Source organism: Eublepharis macularius, chromosome 15 (assembly GCF_028583425.1).
Source record: "Eublepharis macularius isolate TG4126 chromosome 15, MPM_Emac_v1.0, whole genome shotgun sequence".
Taxonomy (NCBI): Eukaryota; Metazoa; Chordata; class Lepidosauria; order Squamata; family Eublepharidae; genus Eublepharis; species Eublepharis macularius.
In genome coordinates, this window is record NC_072804.1 from 51273617 (window position 1) to 51291737 (window position 18121).

The 18121-nt window shown below is 43.3% G+C and overlaps 1 protein-coding gene across 3 annotated transcripts; it reads right to left on the bottom strand.

Moving 5' to 3' along the window:
* Nucleotides 1–821: 821 nt before the first annotated feature.
* On the bottom strand, nt 822–18068 carry LOC129343186 (guanylate-binding protein 1-like). 3 transcript variants are annotated; one of them, XM_054999267.1, is made up of 14 exons: nt 17894–18068; nt 17260–17308; nt 16824–16943; nt 16216–16344; nt 14550–14770; nt 13213–13340; nt 12200–12309; nt 11313–11530; nt 8010–8315; nt 7249–7529; nt 4947–5159; nt 3660–3762; nt 2890–3083; nt 822–2259 (listed from the first exon to the last, which is right to left on the bottom strand). In XM_054999267.1, the coding sequence occupies exons 3-14, from the start codon at nt 16898–16900 to the stop codon at nt 2056–2058; spliced, it is 2184 nt and encodes a 727-aa protein (XP_054855242.1). In that variant the 5' UTR covers nt 16901–16943; nt 17260–17308; nt 17894–18068; the 3' UTR covers nt 822–2055. The 3 variants fall into 3 exon arrangements, with proteins under 3 accessions (XP_054855242.1, XP_054855241.1, XP_054855240.1); XM_054999266.1 differs by having other exon boundaries at nt 8010–8312; nt 14550–14773; XM_054999265.1 differs by having other exon boundaries at nt 14550–14773.
* Nucleotides 18069–18121: the final 53 nt, after the last annotated feature.

Below are 18121 nucleotides of genomic sequence, written 5' to 3' on the forward strand. Positions count from 1 at the left end.
GTTGAAATGAAATCCAGCCCTCAAGTCATAGTTACACATTTTTAAATTGAAAAATCTAACATTTCTCTTCTCACATCTTGATTATATTTAACATGATATACTGTGCAATCCTATGCAGTTACTGCAATCTAAACCCATTGAAATCAATGACATAATTAGAAAGGAGTAAATGTACATAGGAGCAGGGCTTTTTTTCAGCAGGAAAACGGTGGAACGGAGTTCCGGAACCTCTTGAAAATGGTCACATGGCTGGTGGCTCCGCCCCCTGATCTCCAGACAGAGCGGAGTTGAGATTGTCCTCCACGCCGCTCAGCGGCACAGAGCGCAATCTACACTCCCCTCTGTCTGGAGATCAGGGGGCAACCCACTAAGTTCCACCACCTCTTTTACGAGAAATAAAGCCCTGCATAGGTTTAAACAGATTGTCTAGGAAATTATATTTTATATAGTATACAAGGGGCATAATAAGAGACAGAATCTGTCCAAAGTTAAGCATTTTCAAATCCTCATTGTCCTAAAGGGGAAACAGCATATACTTAACTCTGCCCCAGAGATCACTTTGGCTCATTGTGCCAGTCACATGCACTCAGCCTAATTGATCTCACAGGGTTGTTGTGAAAATGAAGGAGAATGATGTAAGCCATTTTGGGTCGCCGTTGGGGAGAAATGTGAAATAGAAATGAAGTTTTAAAATGTTAATTTAATCATGACAAATAATTCTTTAAAATGATCTACCCGCTCCCTTCATGTTTAGTGCCAACAATTTCTTCTATATTGAGAAGCAAAAACGAAATGTGCGGCAGTTAAGTCATAAAATTCAGTATATTTATTTGGAATCTCTGCAACACAGTTAAGCAAACACAAATCTGGAATACAAAAAAGTGGTGGTTGAGACAATCTCTGTTAGAGTAGACTTTAGAGAAACCCTTTATCCTTCAGTATTGATTTTCATAGATGTTTTAACTTTAAAACAATACAGTTTACAATCAGATAAATCTAACATCAAAGTCAATAAAATGAATAAACCAATACAATGAACAAACTAAACAGCCGTAACCGCGTCACTTCAGATCTGAATGAATCGGAAGCCCATAAAATGCACTGACAAGGGTTCTAGGAGCTGCTGTAGCATAGTGGTTAAGTGGCCAGGCTGCAAATCACCACTCTATTGGTTCGAATCCCACTAGTGCCACGAATTCTGCAGATGGCCTTGGGTAAGCCACTCCTCTCAGCCCCAGCTACATAATTGGGACAATAACAACATTGGCTTTGTTCACCACTCTGAGCAGGATACTAATCTGTCTAGAAGAGCAATATGTAAATGCAGTTATTATTATTATTGCTATTGCCTGCGCTGACTGATAGCAGCTTTCAGGTATCTGTAGCATAGTTTAAGTGGTTGGGTTGTGAATCGACACTCTGCTGATTCGACTCCCACTACTGCCATGAGTTCAGCAGGTGGCCTTGGGCAAGATGCTCCTCTCAGGCTCAGCTCCCCAGCAGCATTGCGGGAATAATGATAATATTGACTTTGTTCACTGCTTTGAGTGGGGCACTAATCTGTCCAGAAGGGTGGTATAAGTACATCATTGTTGTTGTTGTTATTAAATTAGTCATAGGCCTACATGAGGCTGTCATGTACTGCAAAACTGCTTTTCTTAGAGCAAACAGTTTCAGCATGTAGACTAGCTACTGTGCCTATAGAAGCTGTTATTTTTATCAGTATGGTAGCAGAGGCTTCACTACATGCTTTGTGTTCTTTGCACATGGCAAAAGGGGCATTTGGCTCTGTCTATAACAGCTTTGTTCAAATTGGGCACAGCCGTCCTCCTCATTCGTCTGTTTTAAAATAAATTTTACACAATTATCTTTGCTGGAATTTTATTCCTTTACCACACCATATTGCCTTCCACTCTACAGCAGTAGTTCAATATTTCCTTGCTTCATTTCCTGCTCAAGACACTCCACAGGCTCTAAAAGAAAGAAGCGCGGAAAATACACATCGTCAAAAGGGGGGCGGGGAGGCAAGGTTGAGGACCTGATCTTGCTCCCCTTTTATAACAACCTCATAATTGCCCGGATTGCAAACTGCAGCAATTCTGGAAAGATGAAAGTGATTGCATTTAACAGGCCAAACAAGATCTTAAATATCCAAGATGAATTCCCAATATACTGATCTCTTTGCGTCAGCTGGTCCATCTCCACCTGCAGACGGCTAGCATAACTCTCATATCCCTCCTCCAGAAACTTCTTTTGCTCCTGCAAAGAGGAAGAAGGCATTAGAGTTTGTGGTTTGAGAACTTTCCCAGTAAAGACAGGGAGGAATCTCCACAAATCCAGAAAGGAATTCTTGCTAGCTGCCATTGGCAAAACACATCTTCTTGCTACTAATTCTGCCCTCTCCTTCAGTTCCAGGATGCCCTTCTCTCATCAAGAAGCACCACAGGACATTCATTTCCCTGATGAAACTTTGAGAAAGGAAACCAAATACCAAGGGTTTGAGAAGAAAGTCAAGCCACAAGAAGCTTAGAAGCCACTTAGTGCTTTTCCACCAGCAGCAACTGCTAACTAGTTAATGAACGGAGCCAACTCCCCCCCCCCAGCACACACACCACGCACACACACATTGCTGTTAGCCTGAAAAGCATTCACCACCCAACTTTCTGGGCAGCAGGTTAGAACACAAGGATTATTGCTTTCTTTAGGCTACTGGCATTGGAAGCACACCTGGGCAGGAAGGCAGTCGCCGGGACCGTAAGGAAAAGGGCTGATATCCCCACCAGCTTCCATGAACATCACCCTCTCTGATTTTTACCAGGCATGGCGCCAGTGCAATTCAGTCCTGTTTTGCAACTGGGAAAAGCCCACATGTGGCCCTGTGACAGTTACCCTGAGCTTACTGTCCAACATCCTCTTAGTCTCTTCTAGTTGCTGCTCTCTGTCTCTCTCCAACTTCTCCTTCAGTTGCTGAATGTTCGCTTCAAATGTTCGGCACTGATCTTCCAGCTTCAGTTGCAATGCTGCCAGCTCCTGCTTCTGTGCCTCTTTCTTTTGCTCCTCTTCCTCAGCTTTTGCTTTTGCATCTGGCCAGGGGTGGGGGGGGGAGGAAAGATGAATCTTTATAGTAGTGGAGCAGAACTGAATGTTAACAGATGTTATTTGAGCTTGTATTCAGCCCATGGTATGAGGTGGCCCACCCTGGACAACAGAAAGAAACACAATTTTTCCTTCCTTTCCCCTTTGTATTTACATAAAAGTTTACATCTCATTGGAAAAGGCCAAACCTTCCCTTCTACCTGTATTTATTCTTATACCTGGAGCTCAGTGGTATGGTCGACAATAGCAACAAAAACAACAACAGTCAATTTATATACCGCCCTTCAGGATAACTTAACACTCACTCAAAGCAGTTTACAAAGTGTGTTATTATTATCCTCATGAAAATCACCCTGTGAGGTGGGTGGGGCTGAGAGAGCTCTGAGAGAGCTGTGACTGACCTACAGTCACCCAGCTGGCTTCAAGCAGAGGAATCAAACCCGGTTCTCCAGATTAGAGTCCTGCTGTTCATCATAACCACTACACCAAACTGGCTGTCTAAAGGAAAGCTGGGACACAGGACCTCTTCCATTCAAAAGGTGCCAGGGAATCCACTATCTTACCTGCTAGTTCTTTTTCTGCCTTTGTGAGAGCTTCATCACCTTGAAGTATGTGTTTGCCCACTACCTCTCTCTCCTTAAGGAACTGCTGCAGGACTTCTTCTGCCTGGGGAGTGGAGAAGCAACAGTCAATAGCATATGCAGAGATGGAGGACACAAAGAGCACTTGGTCCATATTGGCTGTGAAACAACCTCCACGGATCTTCCAGACAGGTTTTTCTCCATCTTTTCTGACAAATTGGATGTTTTCTTTGGAATATCTGCACATCATTATGGTTTGATCATCATCTTTCCAGGTTTTCCCTATCATTGGTACGCTCTTTCCCAAATCGGCTTTATTTTGCGTTTTAGGAAACAATGCAGCTCAAGCATTTTGTCATGACTGTTAAACAGGAAGGTGTTATAGCAACTACTATTTTTAATAGACTCAAAAATCTCTGCTATGGTACACTAGTAGCATTCTTCCTTGTTTACAGCTTAGAGCTAAAATAAGTTTGATGTAGTGGTTAAGAGCATCAGGACTCTAATCTGGAGAACTGATTTAATTCCCCACTCCTCGGCTTGAAGACAGCTGGGCGACCTTGGGTCAGTCACAGCTCTCTCAGAGCCAATCTACAAGTGATGCCTGACACAGGTTGGACACATGTCAGCTTCCCTCAAGTTTTGATGGGAAATGTAGGCATCCTGTTCTTGCAGCTGTAATGGAGAGCCAAGCTATAAAACCAGGATGCCTACATTTCCCATCAAAACTTGAGGGAAGCTGACAAGTGTCCAACCTGTGTCAGGCATCACTTGTAGATTGGCTCTCAGAGTTCTCTCGGCCCCATCCACCTCACAGGGTGATTGTCGTGAGGAGAATAATAACATACTTTGTAAACCGCTCTGAGTGTGGCATTAAATTGTCATGAAGGGCAGAATATAAATTGAATGTTGTTGTTATTCTGTCACTGAGCCATGAACCCTCCCTTCTCACACTACATACTTCTCACACCTAAACACTCCTAAACACCAGTTTGGTGTAGTGGTTAGGAGCAGCAGGACACTAATCTGTAGAACTAGGTTTGATTCCCCACTCCTCCACTTGAAGCCAGCTGGGTGACCTTGGGTCAGTCACAGCTTCTTGGAGCTCTCTCAGCCCCACCCACCTCAGCCCCACACTTTGTAAACCGCTCTGAGTGGCTGTTGTCCTGAAGGGCATTATATAAATCGAATGTTGTTGTTGCTATTATTATTAAGTAAATTAGAACTGAGCTGGGAAAAGAATCCCCTCATTTTAGAGCCTTTCCTCACCATTATTCCTTTCCCGTTTTTCTGACGGTATTGCTCCTTTATTGTCTTCAGATCATCCAAGAAATTCTGGTAGCCGCCAGATTGGAAGTAAATTCCCTGGTTGATCCGATCATCCAGCTCTTTAAACAGCGGCGTCAGTATAGACTTGCAACATTCTGAGGATTTCAGCTCATTCTTCAGCAAATACTCTTCCTTCTTCTGGTGCACAATTTTCTAGCACGACAAAAATAAAATCAGCTTGAGGGACATTCACAGTGTAATCGTAAGCAGAGTTACGCCAGTCTAAGCCCATTGAAATCAAGTATGTTTCTAGGCCAGATTGCTGGCCTAGAAACATTTTTCTAGGAGGGAGTACCTGTTTTAGACTGTTTTGTAGCAATACATAGGAGTCCAGTAGCACCTCAAAGGCTACGTGTCTGTTATGTGCCATCAAGTAACCTCCAACCTATGGCGACCCTATGAATGAAAGACCTCTAAAACAGCCTGTCATTAAGAGTTTTGCTCCGATCTTGCAAAATGGAGGACGTCACTTCTTTTATTGAGTCAAGCCATCTCATTTTAGGTCTTTCTCTTTTCCTACTGCCTTCTACTTTTCCTAGCATTATTGACTTTTCCAGAGAATCTTGTCTTCCCATAATGTGACCAAAACATGTTTCTAGGCCGGATCACTGTTCTGGAGCTGACTAAAGAAGCCTCTGCCGGCCCTGCCTTTTACAGCTGGTGGGAGGACCTGAGTGAAAACATGTTCACTCAGGTCGGGCAACGGCTCCTACCCTGCAAGCTCCCAGCTGACTCTCTTAATTGGCCAGCAGGGAAAATTCAAACCGTGCCTCCCAGCACAACGCTGGGACGTGTGTCTTTTCAGGGTCGGCAAAGAACCGCTCCTACTTTCTTCCCCTGGCCGCGTGAGCCTGCAAACACCGGCCCAGGTGAGTTCGCGGCCAGGGGCGTTACGCCAGTCTAAGCCCATTGAAATCAAGTATGTTTCTAGGCCAGGAGAAAAAAATCATGTGGGTTAGAATTGTCCCTGGTTTTCAAACAAATGCAAGTTCAAATCCCGATCCAGTCTACCTGTGACTTATGACCTACTTATAATGATCACATATCTTGGAACAATGAACCCATTTTATTTATTCAAAACATTAATAGCATGTACCCTTTGTTGGGGGGGAAAAGGTTGAAAATAAGCTTTACTTCAGAGGTGCAATGGATCTTGGATCAATAGAGAGTCAGCACACGAGTTTAGCTTTTAAAAAACATTTACTTCTAAAGGGAAAAGGGTCACAGGATTGCTACAAAACAACAAAGCCTGGAGCTACATTTTCTCACTACTGTTTACAACAAAGAGCTGGGATAACAGAATGGAGAATCTTCCTCCTCCTCCTCCTCCTTGACCCTGAAAGGACAGTCACCTGACCTGTTGACCAATAACAGTTCACAAACACTCTCAAGTTTCCCGGGCTTGCAGATTATTGGCTTTGTGCCAGGTTCCCTTTCCAGGTCAATCTAAACAATAGCATGGTAGGTAAACACATTAACCCCATGATGACTGAATCTCAGACCTTGCAACACACATATATTCCAACACCCTTAACCAATAGTTCCTGGGCCGTTTTCACACTGCTAATCTGCTTCCGTAACGTTGCAAAACGTCAGGCAAAAAACATGGAAGATAGCGTCTTCTCACAAGAGATTTGCGCAACTGACTCGCCAGTAATATAATTCTTTGAACCCTCACCACCAGAGCTCCAAGGACCCCAGGCCAGTTTCTTCAACCAGTGTGAAGTTTTCCAGATTGAACTATCCTTCTAAAATTGTTACCCTAGCTGTCCAGGTAGGGACATCAGTTGCTCAATTAGGTCACTTGTGGTCAAGTTAGATAGGTGATATACACATTCATAGTATCATAAGGAAATATTACAGCTGGAATTTGGATGAGGGATAGTAGCTACTGCAAGAAATCGAAAAAAGAATGTAAGAGTAATAGAGATAAAGCAGAAGAGAGGAAGGATAGCTCACAGCAATACAGTATGGCAGGTTAAGGATAAACAGGTCCTGACTTTGATAGCCCAGGTGAGCCTGATCTCGTCAGATCTCAGAAGTTAAGCAGGGTCAGCCTTGGTTAGTAATTGGATGGGAGACCTCCAACCAAGATCAGGGCTGCAGAGGGAGGCACTGACAAAACCACCTCTGATAGTCTCTTGCCATGAAAACCCTGCCAGGGGTTGCCATAAGTCAGCTATAATTTGAGAGCACTTTCTACCACCAAGGATATACAGACTGATCTCAAAAGATGGCCTACCATGAGCTCAGCCTGGGACTGTCCTATGTCATTCCTAAAGGCACGGTCCATGAACACGTTGAGTGCCTCAGTTTCACTCTCAGCATGCATGTCCAGGAGTTCTTGGAGAGTCTCCGTGGGTAGCTTCACCTTCTGCTCCATCAGTTCCACATAACGAGCGATGGCTTCATTTAAGGCTGCCGAATTCTCCATCCTCGCCAGAGACTCCACTGCGTTCTCCACGCAAGGCACTCCCCCGCTACAGATGGTGTCCACGTAGGTCTCCACCAGCTTTGCCAGCACTGAAGGGAAAGACCAATTGAAAATTTGTTCAGGCAAACTTTATGTAGAGGCATATTCAGTCGCCTATAGTCCAATACTATGCAACCAGAACAGCAAGAGAAAGGAATGAACGGGCACAGTGTGATTTGATCCTTGAGGGACAGGTAGTGGTTCTCTGGCCCACTTTACCTACTGGGTCATAATACATGGTGGGGTTGTTATGGGTTTGTCACTGATCCACCATTGTAGGGTTGTCGGCTTCCAGGTGGTGCCTGGAGACCTTCTGGAATTGCAACTGATCTCCAGGTGACAGAGATCAGTTCTCTTGGATAAAGTGATGGCTTTGGAGAGTTGACTATATGGAATTATACCCTGTTAAGGTCCCTCTCCCCCCACCCCCCACCACCAATCCCTTCCTCCCCAGGCTTGACCCCCAAAATCTCCAGGAATTTTCAAACATGGTGTTGGCAAGAGGGAAATACTGAGCTAGAAGGACTCACTGCAGCCAGTGACTATATTCCCTCCTGGGACAGTCTTGGCTTTGGACGTCTCATAAATGTGATCACAGAACCGTTCCGCTTGTTCCAGGAATTCAGGGTCCAGTTCGGAGTCCTGCAAATCCTCCAGCCGATCCAGGTTTTTTCGATTGGTGGGGCGGTCAAAGATGAAGCATTTCCGTGTGGGGAAAAACAACCGGATGCATTCACGGGTCAAGTTGTACCGCTGGATATCGTGGGTATCGGATGGAACGGGGCAGTTGGCAGATGAATCCGCTGGTGCAACGTTGTCAGTAGGTTCAGATGCTGCTGAACAAGAGAGAGACAGAGATTAAGTTGGGCACATTTCATATTTCAGTAGGGGAACGCAAGCACACCTGGCACACAGTTCTGCTCATTATTACCATAAAGATAGTTTCAGGTGGGTAGCCGTGTTGGTCTGTAGTAGAAGGGCAAGATTCCAGTCTAGTAGCACCTTAAAGACCAACTAGATTTCCAGGGTATGAGCTTTCAATAGTCAGAGCAACACAAAAGGAAGATGGCCCTGAATGTAGCTCAATTCCCCCTAAAAGTCATACCCATAAAGATTTTTATTAATGGACATAACTAACTTGTATGCAAATTTAAGATGACATGCACTCTCTGGAAAAAAAGCCCTAGTGTTTGAGTAACAGAGAAATCCAAAACAGTTACACCAGTCTAAGCCCATTGATCACTCAGTGTGTAAAATCAATAAATCACATGCAACCTGAAACACAGAGTGTGCGGTTCATCTCTCTTGGCATGCTGCCCAGGCATCAAGGGATTTAAGGGAAACTGCTCTGTGTTCAGGAATAATTTTATTTATTTATTTACATTATTTATAGTCCACCTTTCTCGCTGATTCTTGGCAGATTACAGAGTGTAAGGCAAAATGATCAAGAGCTGAGACATTCAATAAGCAACATGATAGAGAATAGATAGCAGAACAATGTGAAAACAAGCAAAAATCCAATATAGAGCAGGAACAATGATGAACAAAACAGAAACAATTTAACGCTAAACAATTTAATGCTAAACAATTTAGCATTCTCACAAGGAGATTGCAAACTGAAGACACGGGAGGATTTAATAGCTAAAGGTTATAAATGTCAGTGGTTTCCCTATGCTCAACCTTTAAGAAGATTCGAATTAGATAAAAAAACTATGGGGCTTTGAACATGAAAAGACTGAGTTTGAAAAAGAGCTTTGTTCAAATGATGAACAGGTTATTTCCAAAATGTATAAACTGTTATTGAAATCTGAAACAGAAGAATAATCTGTGAAAGAATGTATGGTAAAATGGGCTAAAAATTTTGGGTATAATATAATGATGGATCAGTGGGAAAATATGTGGGTAAAGGGGCTTAAATTCACTTTGAGTGTTAGACTTAAAGAAAATTTTTATAAAATGATGTATAGGTGGTATATGTCTCCTGACAAATTAGCTGAAATGAGTAAAGGTATGTCAAACAAATGTTGGAAATTTGAAAAACAAGAAGGAACATTTTATCATCTTTGGAGAACTTGCCGTACAGCTAAAAAAAATTGGACTCAAATTCCTATGATAATACAAAAAATATTGAAGATTACTATACAGTTTAAACTTGAAACCTTTTTGTTGGGACTAATGGACAAACAATTGGGAAATCAGCACGGTATTTATTTTTATGTACAATTACTAGACATGGGCACGAACAGCATTACAAACTTCAAAAACCCACGAAATTGGCGATTGCGATCCAGCAGTTCGTGATTGTCCACGGCAAATGAACCAGCGTTCGGAAGAAGCCTGGTACGGTGCGTTTGGCCGCGGTTTGGGAAGCCAGACAGTCAGGTGCCATCAATCAATTCCCCTGGAAATGGAGCTGGGGGAATGCCTGAACTCTGTCTGCGCTCCTTCTGTCGCCCTGGAAACCCGAATCGAAGCCCAGCTTACCTTGATCGGCAGGTCTTCCTTCCAATCATGGAGCTGCAAAGTGGTTACAGGTTGGGAGAAGACACCCAGGGGAGGGAGGGGGAGGGGTGTTCTGTAGCCACAGGCACTCCAATCTCATCCCTGCAAACCCTGATAGGCAGCTCTGACGGCCAAACACAGACCTCCTGTGTTGCTCTATGGGACCTCAGCTTATAAAAAGCACTGCACTCCTAGGCTGGCTTTCACTTTCAGCGAGCAGTGGAGTGTGACAGCTGTTTCTTGCTACTTGCTAGCCTTTGGGGAGAGAGAGAGTATAATTGAGCTGGATTTTTGTGAGAGTTTCCTGGGGGTCTCGGATTGGAGAGGGTATAACTCCAAGACCCTTATTGCAATCTTGACCAAACTTGGTTGCTGGCTGGAGGAGAGCCTGCTACATGCTCCCTGTGAATATAGGCTCTCTAAGTGCAACGGGGGCCATTCTGAGCACCACGAACCTCGAACCAGTTCGGCAACGGTTCGCGACTTTGGGATCGTCATCAGCACCGAACCACGAACCACAGATTCATTAAATTCTTTTGGTTCGTGCCCATGTCTAACAATTACAGCAGCAAGGCCTTTTTATGTCCAAAAATGGAAAAGTGCAGAATTGCCTTCAGTCGAGGACTGGATTATGAAAATGACGGAGTTAGTGGAGATAGCTAAATTTACAGCTTTGATCAAGAGATAAATCATTGTTTACTTTTTTGGCTAACTGGAAATCCCTTCTTGACTTTTTACATGAAATGAGGAAAAATGATTTGATGATTTGTAGTTTTGATTTTTAAGAAGATAAACCTGGGGAAAACATACAGGAGGGAGGAAGCAGTGGAAAAGGAAATTTTGGAGAGATTAAAATTTAAAGTATGATGTTTGCTAAAATAAGTGTTGTAGAGAAAAATGGAAAACACAATATGTATTATTGTTTTCTTTTCTTTTTAATTTCTACCTTTTTTTGTGAGTGCTTCTTTCACAATTTCTCTTATTTCTTTGCCCTTTCTATTGGGCTTTTAATTCTATTAATAAAATTAAAAAATATAAAAAAAATAGTCACTTGGCAACCAGTTGCATGGCAACTACTCATACAGTTCTCTGTCCCATTTGTCTCTTTCCATTACACATCTAGAGCTATCCTTCTGATGAACAACTAGAGGGTCACTTGGAAAAGGAATGCAGGTTAGTGGGCCAGGGCATCTCTTCTCCCCAAAGTGGGAAGCTGTTCTCTGCATACCTATTTTTCAGTTCTGAGATAAGTCAGTCGGACATTGATTAAGGGGCTGAATTTGACAGGGGAGGAGTTGCCGTTATACACGTTATATTGATCTCTGACTTACATGGGTCATCTGAACCTTTCTTTAATTTCAGCATCTCTTCCAGATATTCGTCCTCAGTGCAGGGCTGACCGTTCAGCTGCAGCTGCAGAGTGAAATCCCGCAAGGCCCAGACGAAAGACGGGAAGAAGCGAACGTACTCGGCAGAATCTTCCAGCGCCTCAGAGTCCTCCGCAGGTGAGGACTTGGATTTGATGCGCTCTGTCAGTTCTGTCACATAACTGTGGGCCTGGCTTAGGAAGATCCCAACGAAACCAGCTTTCATTACGGGGGAAGATGTATCTCTCAGAAATGAGTTTTCATCCTACCTTATAGAGGAAGGATGATAATACCTTTGATAGCTGTATACTTCAGAAGGACAGTTTGTCAAAGACAGGGCTAAGGAAAGCTGTGTTGGCTAAAATTCCCTCTTCTACACAGCTAGTAAAGGTATCAAAGCCTTGATTTCCCACTATAGTGTTCTTAAGATTAGTTAACCAGCCTCAACCCTTTCTTGGAATCCATCCAGAGAAAATCTTTTGTAAATACTTGTTTCTTAAAATGTATGAAAATATATTCAAATAGACACTCCACCTCCTTGCCTGTACATGTGTCCTTGCTTATCCAGTATTCCGTTAAAAATGTGTAGAAGAATTTTTAAGAGCGTCTATGAGCTTCCCCTAAAAATCTTCACGCACTTCACAAATTAAACAAAACCAAGCCTCATTTTTTTCTTCAGTGAAAAATAGCATCCCTTCCCTAATTCATGGACCATTTATCGCTACTCTCTACAGACTGTATCCCTAAGCAACCAAATACCGAGGCTTGCACAGGCCTTTATCGAACAGGGAAAGCCTTGGAGAGGTTTTTGAAAAATGAGCTGCTCCACAGCTAGGGATTCGGAAGGATACTGAAGCTGGTCTATAGCGTGTTGGTCAATGACGCCCATGCTGTTGTAGACCAGGGTGCTGCTGAGTAGAACGGCCAGAACAAAGATCCAGGAGTCATTCTGGACATCACCCTGATAACGGAGGAACAGAAAATTCTTGAGATTCGATTCTGCTATTCCCATCTCAGCATAGCATTGACATGAATACAGAGTTCCTCTCTGAAGGAGGAAGCAGAAACCTGAGCTACCAGGGAACACCTTAAAGGTTATCGTAGCTGCATGAGTGACTTTATCTACAGGTGCCGCCCATATGGCAGCAAGAGAACACTTAACTGGCCCAAACCTGCAGGCAGGAGCCATTCAGCCATCCATGAAATCGCATCAGGAGCACCTGTACAGACTTGGTAAGTGTCCCAGAACTAGCGTGTTAGAAAAGGTCCATGGAAATCTTCAATTTCACCCAAAACAAGAGTCCTGTGCATACATGAACTGCTTTCATGCAGGGGAGCAGCCACCCTGCGTTTCTCCCTTTAAACCAGATCAAAGCAGATCGATATGGTTTGAAGGGGGAAGTCTACAAGCCCTGGTTAAAATGAGCACAACTTTGCTTTGATGCGTCCTTTAAATATGGGAGCACACTGTTCTTCATTTGCAGCAGTAAAAGAAAGCATGGAAGTAGCCACATTGACAGGCAGCAAAGTGAATTCTCAGTCTGTGAGATTTTTCTACCCACGGAGAAAAGGAAAATCATGAACAACAGATGAACAAAGGCCTGGTTTGAGACATTGCTATGCAAAACTGAAAAGCATACAGGTGTATTTACTGAATTTATACCCTGCCTTTCTGTCCTCATCAGGGTCACCAAGGAAGCTAACAGTTTAAAAACATCTATAATGAACACACATCATAAAAACCATTAAAACCAAACAAAGCACACATCGTTCAAGCAATTAAAGCCAAGTCAAAATCAACTCACAATACAATAAAATTCACATACATAAAAAAAAACAGTTAAGAAGAGAGAAGGAAGCAAACCTTTTTCGCGTCATCGAGGCCCTCTGTGTCCAGAAGCACAAGAGTCTGGTCTGGTTTTCCAGGATAGGGAACACACCACATCCATATTCCCTTTGTCACTGCTTCCACAGTGGATCCCAGAAGGAAACCTATCCAAGGAAATAGTCATGTTTTATAGATGGGGAAATATTTGAAAACAGATTAAAATAAAAAAGGTGAGTCAGTGTGGTCATGGAAGAGGGTGGCCACATTTGTTTTTCGAGTGGGTCTGGTGTCGTTAATGGTTTTTGCCAAGCAGAAGTTCAACAGGTGTCATTTCTCCCAGTATGGAAAAGGGCAAAGCTGTACCTGGTGGATGTCTGCCTGTCATGCATCAATTTAAAAGCCCCAAAGGGGAAGAAAAAGGCATATTTTTCCAGAAGTTTAAAAACGCATGTCCAAGTGACCTCTAGTTTGGACTTCTGTAGGGCATAATGGCAGCTGAGAGCCTGCAGCTGGTTCAAAGTGCAGCAGCTGCCAGAGACAAAATCACTTCATGCTTGTGCTGAAACAACTGCACTTGTTACTAATATATCCAGGCCTGATTCTAGGTATTGGTTTTACCCTACAAAGCCCTTAAAAGTCTGGATCCAATATATCCAGCTCAGTGGTGTAGCGTTTGCTTTGCCCCAACAACCTACACAGCTTGCTTGGACCTACCAGAGCTCAGAAGCTAAGCAGGGTCAGCTGAGGTTAGTCATCGGATTGGAGACCTCCAAGGAAGCCCACCACTGCTAAGCAGAGGGAGGCAATGGCAAACTGTCTCTGTTCCTCTCCTTCCTTGAAAATCCCTTGATGGGGTTGCCATAAGTCAGTTGTGATCTGACAGCACTTCTTCCCCCTCCGCTCCTCGTATCTGACGAAGGGAGCTCTGACTCTTAAAAGCTCCTACCCTGGAAATCTAGTTGGTCTCTAAGGTGCTATTGGACCTGGATGTTGCTCTTCGACTGCAGGCCAACACGGCTACCCACCTGAGACTAGGTAGAAACTGATATCTCTTACCAAATGCAAAAAACTGGATACCTAAAACATATATTATAGCTAGTCTCCTGACATTAATTTGCAATACCCCTCCCACACTCTGCTTGGATTTTAAAGACTCCTTCCTTTTTCCATTCCTCATATCTAACCCAGGGAGCTTTGACTGGAAACCTCATCCCCTGGACATCTAGTTAGTCTTTAAGGTGCTACTGGACCCAGATCTTGCTCTTCTAATACAGACCAACACAGCAATCCACCTGAAACTACCCCCCCCCCACTCACACACATCTGCCCCAGATTTTCCTTTGATTCATGTAAACTTTTCAACTTTCACTCACCTTTATTTTTGCCAGCTAGTTTGTTCATGAGAAAGGACTTGCCTGTCCGATAGAGTCCTGCTATAGCGACTACCACTACAGGCTGGTCTATTTTAGACAGCACCTGAAGGGCTTCTGGACAAACAACAAGATTGCTGTCCCTGTTCTCAATCAGGCACATGGGAGATGGCATATGGAATTTGGAGGCCTCTGGGCGCAGCCCAGAAGATCTTCGATGGGGGCTGCTTGGGAAGGGAAAAAAAGACAAGTCAAAAAATGGACTTAGATCTTTCATGTGCGTGTAATATTCTTAACCACAAAGATTTTACAGTTCTGCTACGGCACACATTTTAACAAAAATTAAACGTTGCTGTGGTTCCCGCTGGGAAAGACTCATGACTGAAGAATGTGCATACGGTGATCCAGTGACCATTAACCAAAGGGAGCAGGTGGGGCAATTGTTGTGTACCCCATATACGAAAGGGGGCACAGCCATCGTATGGGTTTTGAAAGAATCAAATTGTTTCTCTTCAAGATGGTAAAAATTACCATTTAAAATATAATAACCCTGGGATCATGCTTAATTTCAGATTTTTAAGTCCCCTGCACTGAATAATGATCCTGTCTGACCTGCAAATTTAATTGATGTATACTTCCATTAAGAAATTGTCTTTTCATACCTTTGACGATAGCCTGGCTAGAGGCTCTGGCAACTGAATAAATTTCCCAGTCCCTATCAGATTTTGGCTGAACTAAAGTTCTTGATAGGCAGAAATGCCAACTGGTATTTTCCTTGCAAGACTCAGTTCCAGGTGAAGTGGGCTCTAATCTACAATACACTTTTTTTTACTACCATAGTAACCTTTTTTTAGATGAAAGCTGGAAAGTCAGAGAACTGAACAGACATGGTTATAACACCAGGGCTTTTTTTCCTGGGAAAAGAGGTGGTGGAACTCAGTGGGTTGCCCTAGGAGAAAATGGTCACATGACTGGTGGCCCCGCCCCCTGATCTCCAGACAGAGGGGAGGGCAATCTAAACTCCCCTCTGTCTGGAGATCAGGGGGCAGGGCCACCAGTCATGTGACCATTTTCAAGAGGTTCCGGAACTCTGTTCCCCCGCGTTCCCCCAGAAAAAAAGCCCTGTATAACTCTAATGTTAATTTCTGATTTTCTTTTTTTTTTTGCACATGTAATTAATTGATGCATTGCTGGAACACTGGATCAATCTATTTCCTGGTTTTGTCCCTCTCAACTCATCTGCACATCAATCCTACGCTGGATTTTTTAAAAAAAATTAAAAGTGAATGGGAGAGGAAAGAGGGGAGGAGGGAGGAACGGGAGGTGGAGGAAGTAGCTGGATAGACAACAGTGGCCAATCACAATGAAGTGGGCTGGCAGAGAGTGAGAGGGGGCAGTAGAGGGTGGAACACTAAAAGATGGAATAAAGAGTGTGGATAGGGAAACAATCTACTGGAAAACAGATTTTTTTAAAAAATTCAGTGTATAAGCACTTCCAGGAAAGCCACAGAAAAGCTTAAAAGTAGCCGGAGTGACTATTCAGGGCAGCAAATCAAGTGCAGATGGTTGTGGGGGGGGGGGAACCCTGCAATATGGGAACTGAACAGGTGAAATTGGCCTGTGCAGAAGGGGGTTGGGACAGAGAAGATGGCTCTTGAAAAATCCATACTTTCCTGTCCACATGGCAGCTATCCTGGCTTTGATGTGATCTTTCCAGATACGCTGCCACAAAGCAAGCTTGGGAAAGACTGCAGGAAAGATGAGGCAAACCAGGGAGGTGCATGAAAGCACCACGATTCTGTGGAGAAATGAGAAAAAAAACTGTTGCTGAACAGCATCCAAGCCAGGGCAAATAAGCCATATGTAAGTAACATGGGTCAAGAACTACAGAACAGCATCAAAAGAGTCCTAATGATGCAGAAGATCTTTTTTTCCTGCATTAGGTTACATCCGCCATCTTGGTTAGCTTGCGTAGTGTCTCCATGTTATTTTGGGAAACAGGAGAACAGCCAAAGATCAAGCAGGCTTCTAGAACATCAGTTTCTGGTTCTAGTTAACCCTTCGGGACTCCTTTAGTGGTCTTGCTGCAAAGGCTGACGGGTGGTTTTGTTCATAGATGTTCTACAGCAAGACTGCTACAGGAATCAATGCGTTCAAAAAGGACTAACTAGATCCAGCGTTCATAATATTTTTCCACAACACTCCGCAGCTGGACCAGCCAAAAGAAAGACACGGAGATATTGAGAAGCAGCCATTAAAAACACCCCCAAAACTTACACAATTTTTTCCGTTGCCCATCTCAGAAAGCGTTTCAGTAGGTCCAGGAGAAGACCTGGAACCTCTGCAGGTTTCATCCTCCTCTTTCAATCAGGGAAGTGCTTCTGTCCTGCTTTACATCTGAAATCAATGAAAAACCCTGGTCGGATGTACCAGCACAATATCTTCTCCCTAAATGACCTTCAGAAAATTACTGCAGGAGTTTGAAAGGTATGCATCAGCCTAGGATCTGGTTGCTTTCAGTTTCTCCTTTGAGCCAGATCACAGGAGGGTTATTGGTGATCCAGCTTAAAAGGGGAAAACATGGGACCCAGACAAGTCACGTCTAGTCAAATATTATCTGGCTGTTCCCATGCAGAGAAAAATCCCCATGGGGAAAAGCATACATTGTTGGAAGCGGCTGTTATCTTCTGTACAAAACAGGAATCTGTTTTACCTGCAAACTGCTTCACTCATCCACAAGAGAAAGAGGATTTTTCTCCGAACTAGAAAAAGAGTAAAGAAAAAAGAAGTCAAAGAGCATAAAACAGCATCCAACACCAGAACTGTATTATGTCCAGGCTTTTACAGAAGAACAATACCAAATATGATAATGTGCCATTTTGGAAGGAATATCTTTTGTATGTAAACATTATGCCTTTTGTGGTCGCATATCTGCCTGTACATTTATACTTATATATTAGACATTTAAGCATTGTTATAAGTAAGCTCAGTGAATATGAGCATTTTAAGAGCCAGATATCTCATGCAACTGGAAAGACATACGGAAATATATTATTGCTGTTACGACTTGTGTTCTGGTAAGAACCAAACTTCAAGATCACTTCACTACGGAACTTACCTAGGATGACTGGAATTTGTCACCCGGACTAATTCTCCTTGAAAACCTGAACAAATGTGGAAATAAAGGCAAGCCTACATGCCAATATTTCCTCACAGATCTGGGATAAGCTGACTGGGCGACTAGAGAATGAAGTTCATAAGGCAATCATTCAGGGAATTAAAGAAGCAAAGTACTATTACAGTATTCTTACTCCGAAATAAATCCCATGGACTTCAGTCATACATACCTCCAAACTAGTCTGCAAAGCCTTGCAAACTGAATTCATCCAAGTGTCATAAAAACAGCTTTCACTTTCATCTAATGATGGGAGTCTCTGTTGCTTATAAAGCAAATCATTCTTTTAAAACTCCATCTGGAAAAGTGGCAGCCCCACACAGGGAGAAAGGGTGCTCCCCGTTCTACAAAAGGAATGTTTGTTTTGTCACCAACGTAACAGCACAGCTGATTTCCGAGA

Coding starts and splice junctions, on each gene's coding strand:
- LOC129343186 (XM_054999265.1), bottom strand. CDS start 16,900: ATGAAACCTGCAGAGGTTCCAGGTCTTCTCCTGGACCTACTGAAACGC. Junction 11,531..12,199: donor CACGCTATAGACCAGCTTCA/GTATCCTTCCGA, acceptor CCAGGCCCACAG/TTATGTGACAGAACTGACAG. Junction 2,260..2,889: donor TGTTGGACAGTAAGCTCAGG/GTAACTGTCACA, acceptor TCCTCTTTGCAG/GAGCAAAAGAAGTTTCTGGA.